This window comes from Canis lupus, chromosome 18 (genome assembly GCF_048164855.1).
Source record: "Canis lupus baileyi chromosome 18, mCanLup2.hap1, whole genome shotgun sequence".
Lineage (NCBI taxonomy): Eukaryota > Metazoa > Chordata > Mammalia > Carnivora > Canidae > Canis > Canis lupus.
The window spans coordinates 47446864-47465168 of record NC_132855.1 but is presented as its reverse complement, the minus strand read 5'-3'; the positions used below and the strand labels follow the sequence as shown (position 1 = coordinate 47465168).

At 41.7% G+C, this 18305-nt stretch overlaps 1 protein-coding gene across 10 annotated transcripts in view; it reads right to left on the bottom strand.

Annotated features, from left to right (window-relative positions):
* ABCB4 (ATP binding cassette subfamily B member 4) overlaps positions 1–18305 on the bottom strand; it is a 71853-nt gene that overhangs the window by 10991 nt on the left and 42557 nt on the right. For all 10 annotated transcript variants that reach the window (XM_072784346.1, XM_072784344.1, XM_072784345.1 and 7 more), the window contains 8 exons: positions 16386–16532; positions 13924–14028; positions 12208–12285; positions 10413–10496; positions 9011–9214; positions 5348–5448; positions 3605–3745; positions 1205–1361 (listed from right to left, as the gene is read on the bottom strand). In XM_072784346.1, the coding sequence (XP_072640447.1) occupies positions 1205–1361; positions 3605–3745; positions 5348–5448; positions 9011–9214; positions 10413–10496; positions 12208–12285; positions 13924–14028; positions 16386–16532 (1017 nt within the window). The remainder of the gene's footprint in view (positions 1–1204; positions 1362–3604; positions 3746–5347; positions 5449–9010; positions 9215–10412; positions 10497–12207; positions 12286–13923; positions 14029–16385; positions 16533–18305) is intronic.

The window sequence follows — 18305 nt, the reverse complement described above, 5'->3', positions numbered from 1 at the left end:
GAGGTGGGCACTTGATGGGATGAGCACTGGGTGTTATTCTATATGTTGGCAAATTGAACCAATAAAAAATAAATTTATAAAAAAACAAAAACAAAACAAACAAAAAAACAGAGTTGTTACCTAAATTCCATATCCAGTTCATTTAGAAAAATATTTAGCTTTCCCAAATGATGGTTCTGAAGCTAGAGCCAAGCCAGTGGCCAAAGGCTCAAAAGCTGGGGAATCTGGCACAGTGCCTACCTGAGGTCTCAGTGGGCAGCCCTTTCTCCAACTCTGGCTGCCTCCTTATCTCATTCGCGGGCACAGTAATTTCCTCAGCATACAAAATCCATGGTAAAGCCCCCCAAAACTGTCTAACTCCTGATTACCTATACTGCTGCTCATGCATTAATATGGGCAGCAGCCTGTGTCATTAAAACAAAACAAAACACAAAACTTACTTGGGTCTAGATTTAACTTTGAAGGTGGTATAGGCTTATTAGTCTTAATGTGATTAAAGTAAGTCTTCTCAGCAGTTGTAACTCCGGCACTACAAAATGTGATTAAAGCCAGGATGCAACTTGCATTTACCTCCAGAGTTACATCTGCATACCTTCATGCAGAAATAATGAACATTTCTCACGGAAATTACTCAGTTCTAGTATATCTGGATTTTTTTTTAAGTTTATTATGACTTTTGTTTGATAAGAAGGTTAAAAAAAAAAAAAACTGGAGTAAGCTCTATGCCCAATAATGCAGGGCTTGAATTCATGACCCCAAGATCAAGAGTCACATGCTCCACTAACTAAGCCAGCCACTCACCCTTTTCTTTACTTTTGATGTGCTCAACTTCAGAATCCTCAAAAACCCCTGTGAAATTTTAGAAAGTTAAGAATGGTGGCCAAGGGGCACCTGGGTGGCTCAGTGGTTGAGCATCTGCCTTTGGCTCAGGGTCTTAGGATGGAGTCCTGCATCAGGCTCCCCACAGGGAGCCTGCTTCTCCCTCTGCCTATGTCTCTACCTCTCTAGGTCTCTCATGAATAAATAACTAAAAAAAAAAAAAAAAAAAATAATTGTTGGCCAAATAGTAGCCCTGTAAATACCACAGAGTAAGCTAAATAAAGGTCAGTGTCGTCATTACAAATTTTTCCTGTGGTATAATCTAGCAGATGGCAAACCTTTAGGAAACATTAAGCAAGCATTCACCAGACAGCAGAGAACTCACAGGCCTCAGGCCTTCTTCACTGTAGCTGTCAATCAGAGGTTGTCTTTCAAGCAGCATGAACAAGTGGGCGGCAGACAGCTTGGCTTTAGCATAGTCTGGCGCAAAGGAACTGGCATGTCCGAGAGCCACTGCACCAAACACGATTGCTGAAAACACCCTGGACAAAAGTAGGGGAATTAAAAACTTAGCTTCTATAATTAGCTCTCTGATGTTTCAAAGTCCAAAGACATAGTGCTTACCAGTGTCAATGTTCTTTTTTCCCTCCACCCCCTGCCGAAACTACTACACACATTTCCATGAACTTCCCACTAACAAAGGAAATCTAGAGGACAGGCCAGAGCTAATGTAACTTCCCACAGTTCTCTTTCAGGAAGTGGCTTGTAACTGAATCCGACTTGTGACCTTAAGTAATTTTAGTCATGAGTTCTATCCTTTTTGGACTCTGGAGAACTGAAGCACACAGTGCCGGAGGGATTTCATCACCATTGGACAAGGAGTGAGGTTTCCTATTCATTCGCTGGCCCTCACTTCCAGTTCACTTCTATGCGCCTACACAAACAGTATTAATCACTGCAGTTAAAGAAATTTTATGAGGGAAAATAAGCCTTTCTTAGAACTAGTTCTTCTCTTATTATTAAGGTAATTGTTGGCAGTACCTGGAGAAAACAATTGTCCTAAGCTAAAGTTCTATTGTCCAATGATAGGCTCTTTGAAGAACGGAAATAAATTATAACATTTTTTAGGAAGGGCTTCAGATTCTGGGATCTACATCTCCGCAAACCTATTCACTTCTGATACCCAAGCTCCCCTAGGACAAGAGGAGGGACAAGAGGAGGAGGACAAGAGTAATACTGGAGAACTTAACTTTTTCATTTCCAAACTTCTAAATCTGAGGTATTAAAATGTGTTCTAAATACATGGGAGCAGGAATGGTAGGTATAGTAAGGCTCTCCCCTTAAATACTTGTTAAGGTTGGCTACCAAAAATTAAATTTTAAAATACTGATGAACAACCCACATGTGACTGCCTTAGTTTTCTCATCTAGCCTATAATCTAGTGTTAGCATAAAAGATTAAAATGTCTTGCAATTATCCAGAATTTAATTTTTTGATGGTAGAAACAAAACAAAAAAAGCAGGGCCAATTTCCTCAGTGATGCTCTCCTAGACCTAACTGCCAGAGCTGGATATTGCCACTTATCTCTCTAAAACCACTTTCTGTTCTCGGCTCACCTCTATCTGACACCATCCCACTCCCTGCCTGGGAGGCTGACCTTCATGGACTGCATCAAAAGGCTTTTCTTGTCCCCTGGCTTCTGATGGGGTTTGTCAATGAAAGGTGCCAGCAGGGGAAGGGAGGGCAGGAGGAGCATGAGGTGAGGGCATTTGTTTCCTTGGCTTCTTTCTTGTTAGACTGTGTGATTGGCCTCCCTCCACCAAGGACCACAGAAGCCCCCTATGCTGGGTTCTGAACATCCTTCCCTCCTCTTGCACTTTAGGCAGAAGATCTGAGTGGTTTCTAGCTGGTAACTGCTGGGTAGTTAGTTAACAGCCTTCTTGGGTACCGCTTCCCTTAACACTTCTCACACCTCTGTACACAAACAAGCCCTTTAGGAACCCTCTTAGTTACTCCATCTGAAGGGGCATTTGTTTCCTGCTGGGATCCTGAATGATACCAAGATTGTACATACTTTTTTCATAGTTACTTTAATTTTGGATGAAAATACTTTGTCTTGACCCTCTTCAAAAAAAAAAAAAGGCTGTTCACTACTACTTTAAGAATCATCCCACCAGAGCAGAAATAGGCCAAGTGATTTTCAAAAGAATGGCTTCCCTTTGTCAAGACAAGAGCACAACCTAATTGAATGTATTTAGCATATTTTGAAAAGACAAATGCATCAATTAGGAAGACTACTGGCTAGCCTTGGAAACCAAGAAAAAAGGAGAGGCTACAAGGCAAAACGTTGGCAGGGTCATTCCAGGCCTGGGCAGGGGAACAAGCCTTTGCCAGATTTTAGTGAAGCATTCCCAACCCTATATCAATGCCATCGTTTGGTTGCAGATAAACAGCAAGCTATTTAACCCTCTTGTTTGAGTCCATGGTAACCAGCAATTTTCCCCTTATGATTTATTTCTGCCTACATTGTGCAACCAGAAGGTTTGCTATCCTGGAGCTCTATTACTACAGTTCCGGTTTATGATCATTTTTATGAGCTTGGTCAATTTTAGCCCACTTGGATGATTCAGCTGTGTTTGGAGTATTATGAAGATCAGATTTCTGTGGCAGATTCAACTCTCTGACTTTATTTTAGAACAAGTGAGTTTTTTCCGCCCTACTCCCAAATTTTGCATAGACCTACTAAAACCATATAGAATAATCTTATATTTTTAAAGTTACTTACAGAATAACATCTCTAAAGCGCATATGTCCATTCACAATGAGATAGGCACCAAATCGAAAACAACCGGCATAGGAAAAATACATAAATGCTTGTGAAATACTAAAAGTAATTCCATAGATGTGTGCCTTCCGCACAGAATTCCTGAAAGGCAAATTAGTATATTCATAATCATCTCTTTGGCCTCTCTCAGCACAGCTTCTAGTGTAGTTGACTGGGTTTATATTCTGCCCCTAGTTCTGTTAGAGAAGTTGTCACATACTCAACCTACGTATTAATTTTCTAATTTGTATAATAATGGGGATAACCAATAGGATACAGAATTCTTTTTAGAACTAAAGAAACAATATAAATGTCTAGAACAGTACTGCATATTATTGGTTCAATTGATAGTTGTTGGTATTACTACATGTTTATATGAATCAACTTCTATGATATAAATGTGTCTGTTGAATCAAAAACATGGAGGATGTCAAAGTTAGGAGGATGTCAAAGAATTGTCTGAATGGGATTTCTTGAGTATTATCTTGTCTTCTGTGACTAGTCACAGTCTTATGTCACAATTCATGTTTCAGATTCGCAAAAGCAGGGTCACTGAGGTTTATACAGACACACATCAGAAGATCTGCCCTGGGCTAGATCCCACCATTTCCAATACAATTTGTTTTACACCATTTCTAATTAGACCACATGTTACCCTTTATTAGTATAGCTACTTAGTATTCTAAATCCTCTAAAAGAACAGTTATTTATTTACTCCCAGGTTAGAAGGAAGGCATTTGGAAAGACTGGCAAATTTCAAACAACTACTGATTTGGATATTTTCATTTGCATGCTGTGAGCGTGGTCGTACACTACTTAAAATTAATTTGCAATGCTCTTCAATCATTAAATTATTATCAAATTAAAAATTGGCTCTTCCTTAATTCCCTTGAAGTTCAAACTGACCATAAGTTTTAGGTAATGGAACATATATATCTACATATCAAACATCAAATGGAGAGAAAAGAATGCAATTTCATGAAGTATAATTAAGGAGATAGAATAAAATGCAATTTTTAATTTTCCCTTTTCAAATTTGTAAGTATTCAAGCTACTGTTCTAGTCCCCTGGCTTATATATAAGCTATATTAAAGTCCCCTGGCTTATATATAAGCTATATTAAAGTCCCCTGGCTTATCAAAGCTATATTCTAAGCTGTGTTCAATTTTCTTAGTGTTAAAAAAAATATTCATTTATAAAAACTTGCTTGGAAGCAAGTGACACACCGAGCTGCTGGAAGTTTCTTAAATTGCTCAAATATGAACCAGTGAAAGAGACTATGTGTATGTTCCAAGAGTAGATTGGATCTGGTCCTCATCCAGAGAACAAATGGAATACTCTAACTAAATAGTAAGTCTCATCCTTAGTTCAGTCTACACAATTCCAAGAAAATCAAAGTTCGAAGAATTCTCTGAAGTACTTCTCCTCCATCAACCAGATAGGTTGTTTACACTGTCTGCCCTGAGGAGCATACACTGGTACAGTCCTCTGCACCTTCAGGTCTTGGAGACCCTCTCTGTTGTTTTCACAAGAGATGTAACAATCCAATCCTACAGCCTAATCGCATCAAATAGCTACTTATTTTCAGTGAGATAGTGAAAACATGTCATCCTTACAGTCACAGAATTTTTATTTTCTTTTAGGAACAATTATTAAGCCTCAGGAAAGTACTAGGGTCTTAATAACAATAGTTTAGTTCATTACCTGTAAGCTCCGTATAACTTTTCAACATACATCGATTCAAATTTTCTTTCCCGGGCTAAGGACACAACTGTCCTAATATTTTCTATTGCTTCTGTTGCAATCTGTAACATAGAACAGATCTTGATTAGAAATAGGGCTTTTACTTCTGGATAACGAAAATTAGAAACCTTAGGGCTCTATCAGAAGAATCCTGAAGATTATATTGACAGGTTTTTAATCCCTTCAGTTTGAAAGCAAAGGCATAACCTGTTCTTCAAGATGAGCTCTATGACAGAGTTGCCCATCTTAAAAGCACATCTGGTTGTACCAGATATGGTGGGCATGTCTTCATAAGCCTGGGGAGACTGAGAAGCTTAGAGCAGGCATGGTGATCTAGACACCAGAAACCTGATTTTATCCCAGCCCTGCAACCAGTCAGTTACTAGACTGGCTTCAGTCACAGCCTTTTGTGGCTTTGCTTTTTTCACAGGGTCGGGTCCCAAGAGAGCATCAAGCTAGGTGATTTCTGTGGGCCCACTGGAGGTACCAGGCATTTCCTCTTTGCACAAATCCCTCCTTAGAGGGGCCAGTCAGTCACAACCAGAACAAAGATCCCAACTGTCAACATGACCCTGCCTTAAGTCCCCACTTAACCCAGCAATAGACACTGGACTATCAGTGGCCTGGACTTGGAGGTCACTACATGAACTGGGAGGTTGTGTAGATTCCGAGGGGAAGGTCTCCATTTGGGGAGCCACACTGGGTATGTGGAGGCAGCTAGTCTGAATGCTCAGCAGGTGAGGAACAGAACACAGGTGTAGAGAGACTCCAACCCAACAGAGTCCGTGGCTCTTAGAGAGCCTGTGGCTTTACAGCAATATAATCCATGTGTATTCCCTGAACTTCAGTGCATCCTTGCCTCAAATTCCTTTTTGCCCAAACCAGCCAGAGCAGTTTTCTGACTCTTCCAGCCAAACCACCTTGACTAATGTTAGTGGTCACTTAGCTGTTCAGCTTAAAGACTAGTTCTACAGCTGACTTACCTCAACCATGAACACAAAGAGCATCAGGTTTTAGTTTTACGTTTTTGTTTTATCAGCTTTAAGACTTTTACCTCAGTTCTCAGCTTCTGTAACCAGATGAAGGCAAGAGATCTGATACCTTAGGCTGTATAAACTTATATCTTTAATTACAAATGAAAATTCTAACAGCAACAATAGCCAGAACAGAGAATATTTAGTGAGCTTTTACTATGTGCCAAGTATTACTTTGTTTAACTGTCAAGCACCCACTTAGCCTTACACAACCCTGTGAGGTAAACACTATCCTGTTTTCACAGATTAAGGAACTGAGACACAGAGAAGTTAAATGACTTCCCTCAAGTTCTAGAGATAAGTAGGCAAGGATTCTCTATCAGGCTATCAAGTCCATGTTCTTAAACCATTATGCCTTCTTGCTTCCCCTGCTTTGTGATTTACACAGGGAGAAGCTGGTTGTTAATGAACTCACACTCAACTCATGATTTTCTGGTCATGGATTAATTGCTCCGAGGCCTATCCTGGTTTAGCAGCGCTGTCGTCTCAGTCATTATGCAAGGCGTGAATCAGGAGGGTTAAATGCAGCCTATCCCTACCTCCTTACCAGCCAAGAAGTCAACATCCTCACTGTCAAGCCCTTTATGAAACATAAAACTGCGAACATATCTCAAATCCTGATGCACTTTAACCATGGTTTATCTGCAACCAGGTTAGTAAGAGCTTTCCTTTTGAAAAGAAAAAAAAAAAAAAAACCCAAAGAGCAGTGATGGGGTGGAAGGTATTCCAAGTCCTTCTTTCTAATCCTCATTCTGTGTTACATCAGGAGTTGACAGTAAACAAAATTGAATTATGATTGCTAACAATTAACATCAAAAATTTTAAATCTTTCACACTATTTTTTAAAAAAACTCATCAGGTTAAAGCGGCTATTAAAAATAATTTTGGTCACTCTGAGTTATACATGGATTCCCAGAATGAGAATATTAGCTGGAAGGAACTCATGACATTATCTAGTACAATTTTCCATTTCATTCAAGTGTGAAGTGAAGACCAGAGAAGTTGAGGATCTTCTGTATCATACACCATGATGAGCTAGACCAAGACTAATAATCCAAGAGGCTAGGTTTCATTTGCTATAAACTCATTTCAACTGCCCTGTTCCTGCCAAAATTCTGATGCCTTTTAGTGTTGTCATTTTAATAGAGTCAAGACTATTATCTTAACTGGATTCACAATGTTTTCTTTCATGTAACTGGTCTAAGAAAACTTGATCTTCGTCCTATCTACTGACAAGTTTCCCTTCTGAAATGTGGAAGAACCAGGGTTGGGGGAGAGAAGAAATAAAAGCTACAGTGTTTTCTCAGCATTTAGTTGTGCCAAACAGAAGACCAGGAAATGGTGCCCTCATGTACACGCAGCCATCGGCCATGAGGATCTTCAAGCACTGTGAACACCCAGGGCTTCAGGAGTCCCAGAACCACAAAGTGGCCTGCAGATCTCTGGCTCCCGGGCAGAAGGCAGGGTGCACACCAGAAGCAAGCATTCTGAGGCACACCATGGGGTGACACCAACATTGCACTGAACTGTGGCCCATGTGGGTGGGCAGACAAGGGGAAATGGTTTCACTGGACATAACTGGTTTAGTGCAAACACGCTTGGACGGAATTTTCATTTCACTTCTAACATGACACACATCTGGAGCAAGTCACAAAACCTCGGAATGCTCTCTTCCATGTGAGGTGGCCACACTACCTGCCCCACCTCACACAACCACGATGAAGGCTGCTTGCCAGAACGTGTGCAAGGGCCCTGTCAAGTGCAGTGCTGCAGAAACTTTATCACGGTTTATATTGTCTGCTTCACCTCCTGATGTGTCAGTTAAGGATAACATACAAGTAAGTAAAAATATTCCTGGCTGTAATCTACATTTAAATATTTAAATGCAGGTGCATGCAAGTAAAATGTTTCTATGTAGATTTAGGCACATCTCAATACATACCACAGACTACAGAGTAAAGAGCTTTGAAATTAGACCAGGACTTAAACCCTAGCCATACCTTTATCTAGGTTTTCAAGTTCCTCATTTATAAAATGGGGTAACATTAGAACCTGTCTCATGGGATTACCGTGAGAGTGGCAGGTGTCGGTGCATATACTTCACACGATAATGGGCATACACAGTAGGGCCCAAGTAAATGTTTGCTCAATTGCCAGGATAGTTACAACCACAAATCGCAGCATTTACTGCCATCTGGTGGCTACCCACCTTAGCTGTAGAAATCACAGCCTAAGTACCAGCAATTAAACAATGTACTTATACTCTCGGCCCTAAGGACGACTTCTGTAAAATAGGCGTGTATTGGTCTCAACAGTGACATTGGGTTATTAAGGGGAAGGTTAAATGGACTTCAGATATTCAGAAATTATAAAAAACCACACCTGAAGTGCTTTTTGAGAGGCTAAGAGCCTTACATTAATTATTCCCCTGTTATAGACATTGTTATCGCAGTAAATATTCTATGCAGTGTTGACAGTTATCGGTTGTAGCAAGCATATTAACCTATCAAAGCATGCATTTTGGAATAAATCAAGTAAAACGCATGTCTAAAAACAATATGTATACTCACTGAAGCCTTCTTTGACCCACCTTTCCAGCAGTTTCCAGTTCTTTTTTATCTCTCTTGGCATTTCCAGCCAACATTTTCATTTCAACAATTCCTGATACAGCAATGACTGGCACAACGACTAACAGCAGAAGGGTCAGCTGCCAACCGTAGATAAATGATATGATAATACCAGTTCCGAGGTTAGCTGTGTTCTGGGCAATTAAAGCCAACCTCATCCCAGTGGCCTGCAAGAGCAAAAGCAAAGAGGGAGCCATGTTTTAAGTTGTAAATCCATAAGCTGCAGTCTCAGGCTTCTTGGCCAGAATGAGGAGAGGGTTCTGGGTCCGGCTTACATTTGCCCCCTTTCATAGCAATCAACCCAAGATACCTGTGCCTCACTCGTGAGGCTCTGCAGGTTTTTCTGTGCTTGGCCCTTCAATTCTCATTCAGCTCACAAAAGCAGGTCCTCAGCTGCTCTGCTTTGGGAAGAGGATGCACATCCTCTTGCACTCACAGGTACTTTTGCACAAAGGCAACATTTAAAGAGAAAACTCACCCTAGTACACTCTGGTCATTTTAAGAACCCTTTGCTGCAAATGGATAGAGAAAAATTCACACACTCCAAGAGGTCATCTGCTTAAAGTGTATCCATCCTAAGAAACCAACCCCCACAAAGCATAGATTCAGATCCGTTACTGTTTATATGGCTCAGAAAAGGAGGACTGGTGTCCTGGACACTGCAGGTGACTCTCCTACCACTGCTTCTGCTTCTGGGTTGTGTGGAAGCAGGAAGCTTCAAAGTAACAGCCCTCAGTTCTAAGGGTGGGGACCTCAACCAAGGAGAGCATGGCTGTCTCCAGAGACAGGAATCTGCTGCAGGTTGGGCAGATGACCCAAATTAGCCTAAATTAGATTTAAGGGAAGGTGGTTGTTTGGTGGTTGAGGTACAGGTGGGTGCTCTCTCACTGGACCATTCTATTTGCTGCCCGCAGCCATCCTGGGGCCATGAGGGAAGGAGCAGTAGGAAGAAGCCACCTCAGAGGCACAGAGGGGGCACTTGTGAATCAATCAACCCTGAAGTCAAACCTTCCTTTTTATTGTTTAGGTCAGTGTGAGTTTTCTTTCATTTCCCCCTGAAAGCAACTTAACTGATGTAGCTACGCCATATATTAATTCAAAACCACATTAAAGGAGTACCTTGGTGGATCAACTGGTTAAAGCATCCAACTCTTGATTTAGGCTCAGGTCATGATCGCAGTGTTGTGGGATCAAGCCCGAGCCCCTCAGAGGGAAGGCTCAGAGCTTTACGGAGAGTCTGCTTGTCCCTCTCCCTCTGCTCCTTTCCCCTCCAAACCTTCCCCCTCCCCTTTCTGTCTCTCAAATGGGTAAATAAAATCTTCAAAGAAAACCCCCACATTAAATAGTAGAATGAAGTCTACATACTCCTTGGACCTGGGAGGCATCAGTTGCAAGTCTTGTAGAAAGCGCACCAGTACTGTTTTTATGATCATCAAACCAGCTCATGTCCTGTGGCACAAAACACACCTTCAAATTAGTTCAAAATTAAAATGAGCAAAAAAATGTAGATGAAACCCCCAACGTTTGACTGCTGGAAATACCCACCCCTAACTTGGCCCTGGAGTTAAGGGAGAGATGACACACAGCACAGAAACCCGGTCCCTGCCATGAGCATGCACCCTTGAGGTCCAGGCTGCTCTGCTGTGGTAGGGATAGCATGACTGATCTGGGAGCTAGGGGTAGGGTAAGGCTTCTTTAGATTGCAGCTGTGCTCCTTGCCAGCTGGACCTGAGTAGTGGGCACAGGTGAGCATTCCATCACCCAATCCTTACAACATGCACTACAGACACCACTTCCCTGACGGGTTGATGCCCATCATAAAGGGGCTGGAGTTGTGCTCGACACAACTCTCAAATTCTAGGCATGAGAAAATCAGCCCTGGTTCCTCACCATGTTTGGTTTTGTTGTTGTTGTTTTTAAAACAAGAATTGAGGGCAGCCCTGGTGGCGCAGCGGTTTAGCACCACCTGCAGCCCAGGGCGTGATCCTGGAGACCCGGGATCGAGTCCCACGTCAGGCTCTCTGTGTGGAGCCTGCTTCTCCCTCTGCCTGTGTCTCTGCCTCACTCTCTCTCTCTCTCTCTCTCTGTCTCTATGAATAAATAAAATAAAATCTTAAAAAAAATTGAAAAGGTGTATATTAAAAATTATCTTAATGCTCATCCATAGCATCTGCTAGCTTCACATGAAATAATTCTCCCTACACAGTAACACTTAAAAGGTACTGGAAAAAACCTTGTAGGGATCCCTGGGTGGCACGGCAGTTTGGCGCCTGCCTTTGGCCCAGGGCCTGATCTGGAGACCCAGGATCGAGTCCCACATCGGGCTCCCGGTGCATGGAGCCTGCTTCTCCCTCTGCCTGTGTCTCTGCCTCTCTCTCTCTCTGTGTGTGACTATCATAAATAAATAAAAATTTAAAAAAAGAAAAAAGCTTGTAAACTCAGACCTGCTCAAAACAGGATACCTTCCATGGGCTCTTTTGTGAACAGGAATATAACAACTCCTGTCAAGTGCATGGATGATATTCTGGCCCTCTTGTAGGCCTCCTCTATAAACACAGAGAATTGAAATCTGCACATAATCCCACATGTCCAGCACTAGACTGGACTTCTCAAGAGGGCATATCATTCATTTTATAGCCCCAGCTACCAGCACACTGGCACATAGTTGGTAATGACTGAGTGAATTAACAAGTGAGTTAACAGAAAAACAGCTCAAATAAGACAACACCAAAACTCAGTTACCAACATTTGGGAAGCTGTTTAGTTAACGTAGTTAATCATGGATATTACCAACCAGCTTTCCCTTTGTTTAAAGGTGGCCCGAAGACCTGGAGTCTCAAATGCCTTCCTAGGGCCTGCATAGAAACCAGAGAAGAGCTACAGGTCCATGAAATGACAGGATCCATGTGAATAGAGATAGTTGCAAAATAAGCCCAAAAAAGCTACCTAAATGAAACCCATGAAATGTCCCATGAAATCCCTGAGAAGTCTTTGGATGTTCCAAGACCAGGACAATTTGCAGGGCCCTGATCAGTCCCTGCATGAACACATGGAAAGGGCAGATGGGTAGAGATACAAACTATAGTACACCAGAACAACAGAAAGAGGCTTTGAATGAAAGAAATCTGAACAGAGGGACTTCTCAAGTGCACACACCTACCTGTCTTAGCATTGCTCTGAAAGCCAATGATCGAAGCCTTGTGGTGAGGATCTCGCCAGCTTTCCCAAAAGTGAAGCCCTGGTTGAGAGAGGGAAAAAAAAAAAAAAAAAAAAGATTGTCCCTTTTGATCATCAGTATTCTGACCCAAGTAGGTATATTCACATTGATTTTTACATTATTTATATATTAATCCACTATTCAGAGAGCAAAACTCTATGACCCAAGCCTAATTCAAAGTCCCAACTTCAAATTCAAGTACTACCAAATCATTAGCATGCAAAAGAATCCTAACACCAAAAACCTTACAAATGTCCAGTTCTGGCTTCTGGAACATTCTAAATATATTTTCTTTTCTAAACTTTCAAGGACAACATCTTAGTAAGAACACTATCATATATAATTACAACTTTCAGTGTGTTTCTGATACTTTCAACAGTTGAAAACAGAAGTAACAAAACTGTGTGCAGGAAGACGTTTTGGCTCTTGTAGTGCAGAGTGCAGTGTAGAGGAAAGGAGGATGTGTACAGAATCAAGTTTCAAATGAGTTTGCTGGTTGACTGTCACAGCTCCACCTACTCTCAGATTGGGGAACAATTAGGCTATTCTTTCTTCCCAAGCATCCCTGCCAGAAAAACTTCTCTCTTTCTGAATTACACCATGGAACAACTGAAGAGCAGCCCGGATGTCCACAGCTGGGCCTGCTTTTGGGGGTCTGGGGATGGATGAGAGCCTCCTGGCACACACAGTGGGGATGTAGGTGTATAGAGTGTGTTGTGGGGAGGATGCATTAGGAGTCTTGATTAAGCCAGGAGGATTGGTGATCGGTGTCTGCGGACGAGTCAGCCCCAGTGTCTGAGACTGGACTGCTACTCTGGTCTCCTCCTTCAGCCGGCAGGCACTCAAGGCCGGTGTGGGCACCGCAGTTCTGTGCATCATCCCCATTCTCACAGCCTCCAAAAACACATTTATAAAACCAGCTCTACTCCCTAACACACCAGGGCCTGTGGCTGGATGGGTCACTGAGTTGCTACTAGTAATTCTAAACAAAAAGCTTGGCTTGCTTTTACCAACGGTTCCACAATGACAAAAGACAAGTGTGCTGCATGTGACTAGGAAACCTCATTGTATTGACTTAATGGTCTATGTTAGGCCCAGTGGTCTTAATGGTCTCTGCTACAAAGACAAAAGATATTTAATAAGAGTCTAGGTAGAAGGGTACAGACAGAGCAAGTCTGAAGAGTTTCTTCTGGCCAGGTCTACAATACCTAAATGCAATATTATGCATGTTCTTTCACAGAATTCCTCCATTAAGGAGGAAAAGATCAGAGAAGTTACCTGATACTGTATAAAGAGTAACAATAGAAGAGAGAATCCTGTTGGACTTTTTTCCCAGGTTATAAGTTTAACTGGTACTTATGTTTTCCTACGGATTCAAGTCCCTTTTTTCCTCTGTAATGAATGTTTGCCATGGGCAAACCTGGAACGTAACATAATTTAGTGTACAAGGAAGTCACAATTATTTCCACTAAGGACACTGCTCTCTGAAACAGCCTCACAGACTGCATTTGCAATTCATTTCAATCTAAGATTTGGAAGCTCCATTAGGTTTTGATAAACTAATAATGTGTATTAATAGATAATGAAAATCTAGCTAATAGATAATATATATTCTCTAATAGAATGTGGACTCGAGAAAATGAAATCATAGGAACCTACCTGAAGGAAGAAAGTAAAAAAGGAAATAATTCCCAGACCTAAAAAAAGCAATGAAAACATGTTGCATTTCTGCTGCTTCACTTCATCATCGCCTGGTCCAAAAACCTAGAAAAGAACATTTATTTTTTTTATTTTTATTTTTTAAATATTTTATTAATTTATTCATGAGAGACACAGAGAGAGAGAGAGATGCAGAGGCACAGGCAGAGGGAGAAGCAGGCCCCATGCAGGGAGCCTGATGTGGGACTTGATCCCGGGTCTCCAGGATCACGCCCTGAGCCAAAGGCAGATGCTCAACCACTAAGCCACCCAAGGATCCTGAAAAGAACATTTAAAATGCCTACTTGGAGGGATCCCTGGGTGGCTCAGCGGTTTAGCACCTGCCTTTGGCCCAGGGTACAATCCTGGAGTGCATCGGGCTCCCAGCATGGAGCCTGCTTCTCCCTCCTCCCATGTCTCTGCCTCTCTGCCTCTCTGCCTCTCATAAATAAATAAATAAATAAATAAATAAATCAATCAATCAATCAATCAATCAATCAATCTTAAAAAAAATAAAATAAAAATAAAATGCCTACTTGGATTACATGATCCTCTTTACTTTTCCCATAATGGCTTGACCATCACACCTTGAAAAACCAGGCTCTGACCATGTGGGAGATTTTGTATTGTAAAATATATATGCAACAAAAAATTTACCATTGTAGCCACTGTTAAGTATGCAATGCAGTGGCATGAAGTTCATTCAAGGTGTTGCACAACCTTCACCACTACCGGTGTCCAGAACTTTTTCTTCATGTCAAACTGAAACTCTGTACCTGATGAACAGTAACTCTGCCCATCACCCCTTCCCAGCCCTCTGGGAATCCCTATTCTTTTTCCTGTCTTTATGAACTTGAGTAATATGTGATTATTAACATGGGTTGCAGCATTGCATGTGGAATGGGTGTGGTTGCTCCCTTGACCCAGCACTTGCTGCTCCCTCTGCCCCAGCTTCTTCCCACCAGGCCCTAGCCCTGCACCCTGTCCCTCCACAGAGCTCTGCTCTGCTCCCTACCAACCAACCTCAAACAGCACCTCCAGCTCCAGCTCTCCTGCTACCCTTGTCAGGTCCTGCCTTTCAAACACTTGCCATCCCTTGACGCATTATGTATTTGGGGTTTTTTGTGTGTGTTCTCTGTGTGTGCCAGTAGAAAATAAACTGTTCTGAGGGCAAGGCTGGGTTTATCTTGGTCCTATCTCCAGTGCCTAGAGCAGCATCTGGCACATAGGTAGAGGCCTCAAAATATAAATATAATCCACACAACTCTTGAATTGCAAGAGATACAGGAACTGCTTTGTTTTATCATTTTAAAACATTTGGAGAGTACTTTCTAATTTATCCCTTTTTTTGGCTTCTGCTCTTAATTGTAGACCAACATCCAATGTCCCAAGTACCATAAATTCGTAACATGATGGAGAGTAATTCATCTTAACAAGAAAGTCTTGGGACACCTGAGTGGCTCAGTGGTTGAGCATCTGCCTTTGGCTCAGGTTGTGATCCCATGATCCTGAGGTCCTGAGATCTAGTCCCACATTGGGCTCCCTGTATGGAGCCTGCTTCTCCCTCTGCCTGTGTCTCTGCCTCTCTCTGTGTGTCTCTCATGAAAAAATGAATAAAATCTAAAACAAAACAAAACAAAAAACCAAGGAAGTCTCTCCCACAATGTTAGAGGCTAAGATTACACCATATAAATGGTGGGTTTTACAGAGCCTTAGCTGTTTCTGATGACTTCCTATAAATATCCCCCACTGCACTTAACAACTGGAGAGTAAGAGTTTTCTAGGTTTCAGACTCCCCAGGCCTTGGAAGGACTGCTAAAACAATGATATACTTGCTATTGCTTTTTGAATACTCACTTCAAAGCAGACACTCTTAAAAGCTCCAGTTCATCGTTTTCTATGTAATCTCTTTCCATCCTCAGCCATCCTGTGAGGTGCATTTATTTTAAGGATGAAGGAGTGAGGTACAAGGAGGGACAGCATCCAGCCAAGGTTGCACAGCTGGGAAGTGGCGGGCTGGCCTTTGCCTGGTGCCTGGGCTCTCTGAGGCTGTGATGCTGTGACATGAGCCTGTCCCTTCCTTTACCCCACCCCACCCTACTGTGAGCCTCTATCTCCTCTCCATGAGTGTGAAGGGGGTCATTGCCTCACAGTGACCAATTTCACCAGTTTCACCCCAGTGAAGAGACCTGATTAAATGCCTCCATCAGTGATTTTTTTTAACATATAATATCCTTAATATCATAACTTGGAATGGGTTGAAAGACTTCTTTTCCTTTTGCCTCATAGCCTTCCTCAAAAAGGGCATTAAAAACTTCGGTTCTCTTTCACTTGAGGCTGCTTTACTCCAAAATGTACTGAGCGGTGAAGCTGGCATGAGAACTGATTTAATTCAAGCTACTAAACGAGGTGTTCACACTTACCGCTATCATTTCTGAGAATATGATGGAAAACGCTGGCTGAAGCGACCCGTTGGCAATGGCGCACATGGTGCCTATCACAAAGTATGGCCATTCTGTTTTATTCAATTTCAAGACCTTCAGAAAAGACACTGATGGCACATTTTCATCCTAGAACACACACACACACACACACACACAGGAGAATCAGGAGAAAGTGGTGAGGAAACAACAGTTAGCAGAATTTGTAGACAAAGACAGCATTGTCCTCAAAGGACTTGCAGACTAGGTGCAGAGAATGACACGTCTACTTCAAACTACTGAAGAGTGAGACCATCTATTATAAAATACTAACAATGTCCGTTGATTACACGGCATAAGCTGAGTGAGAGTTGTTCACCCAAGAAGCAGTGTCCATGGTATGATCAGCCTATCTCTATTCCAGCCTCAGCAAAGGGAGGTGATGCTGGACTTGGGCACAAAAGGCTCTAGCATTCAGGTCCCAGCTCAACTCCAGGAATGATGTAGGGGTCAAGTGAGACAATACCCATGAATAGATGGAGAAGGTCCTTACAAATGTGGGATACCATTATTAACCTGAGAAGATGGGCCTAGTCTCCTCACCCCCAGAACCCTGTCCAATGCTGCCTTTTTCTGTGACATGGCCCCAATTCACAAAACCAAATTAATTATGCCCATTTTCTGCTATTACTGTTCTGTGGAAGGCTTCTCCTATTTCAAAGCTTAGCTTGTTTTGTGATCTTTTTTTTGTGTATTTACATGCCTCCTTTTCTAATACATGAGTTTTGCTTTTAAAGGTGAAGACTACATGTCTTTATATTCCAAGAAACTATCCCAATACTTGGCACATTGACCAGAGTCTCAGCAAATGTCAAACTCAATGTCTGCTCAAACTTGAAGGATTTAGGTCATACAAATTACCCGTACAGTCAGAATATTCTCCTTTAAAATTAAACTAGATACAAAATGTGCCTATGAAAATCCCATAGCTTTATGGCTGTTAATAGATCATGTTTGGGTCTCTATGAAACAGGACACAAGGGAAGCGCTCCTTTGGTATCTGGAAATACCAGACTGTACAGTCGTAGCAGTGTAGCTCTAAAGGTAAAAGAGAAAATAAAAAGTGGATACTTCCAGATCCAAAGGTGGGGGGGGTAGGTGGGAATTGTTTATCTTAAGATAAAGCAACTTCACAATAGTATAATTATTACTCTTCTTTCCATAAATATACTAAGATTAAGACCTCTAAGAGAGCCCTTGTAATTTCTGCAGTAAATAATATTGTGGGCAGAGAAAAGCAGAAGCAATGAATTCTCTGTAGGATTAGTTTCTTCAGGCCAACACAAGAGTTAAAATTAGCCACCTTTATCAAGTAACATCCAAATGTATTTTCAAAGATTTTCTTGAACTAAGAAAATACCTTTTCTTAGAATGGATTCCTTCTCCATTATAAAAGTTTCTGTTAACTTGATCTAATGACATCATAAGTCTTCAAGAGGGAAGTGTTAAAGAACATACAATTTCACTATTTCTGGACATTCCCCCCTTCTTCTTACTAAGAGAATTCCAATCTAATTCAGAGAGGCAATACATACAATAAAAAGATTAAATTTTTTATCCTCCTTTGTAGCTAGAGATGGCTCTGGGATTAAATTATGGCCAATGACATGTAAGTAAAAGTATTGTATGGAATTACTGGAACATCTCTCTGTTTCTTCCTGCTGCTTGGAATGTGAATGTTATGGCTGGAGCTTCAGGAGCCTTTTAGATCCCTGAGGATGGAAGTCACCTGCGAGCACAGTGAAGAACAAAAGGAGCCCGAATCTAAGGGACCTGTGGAGTCACCACCATGCAAGCGTTGGGTTTCTCACTACTAAGGCTTTTTTAGGTGAAAGAGAAATGAAACCTCTTAATGTGTTCTAA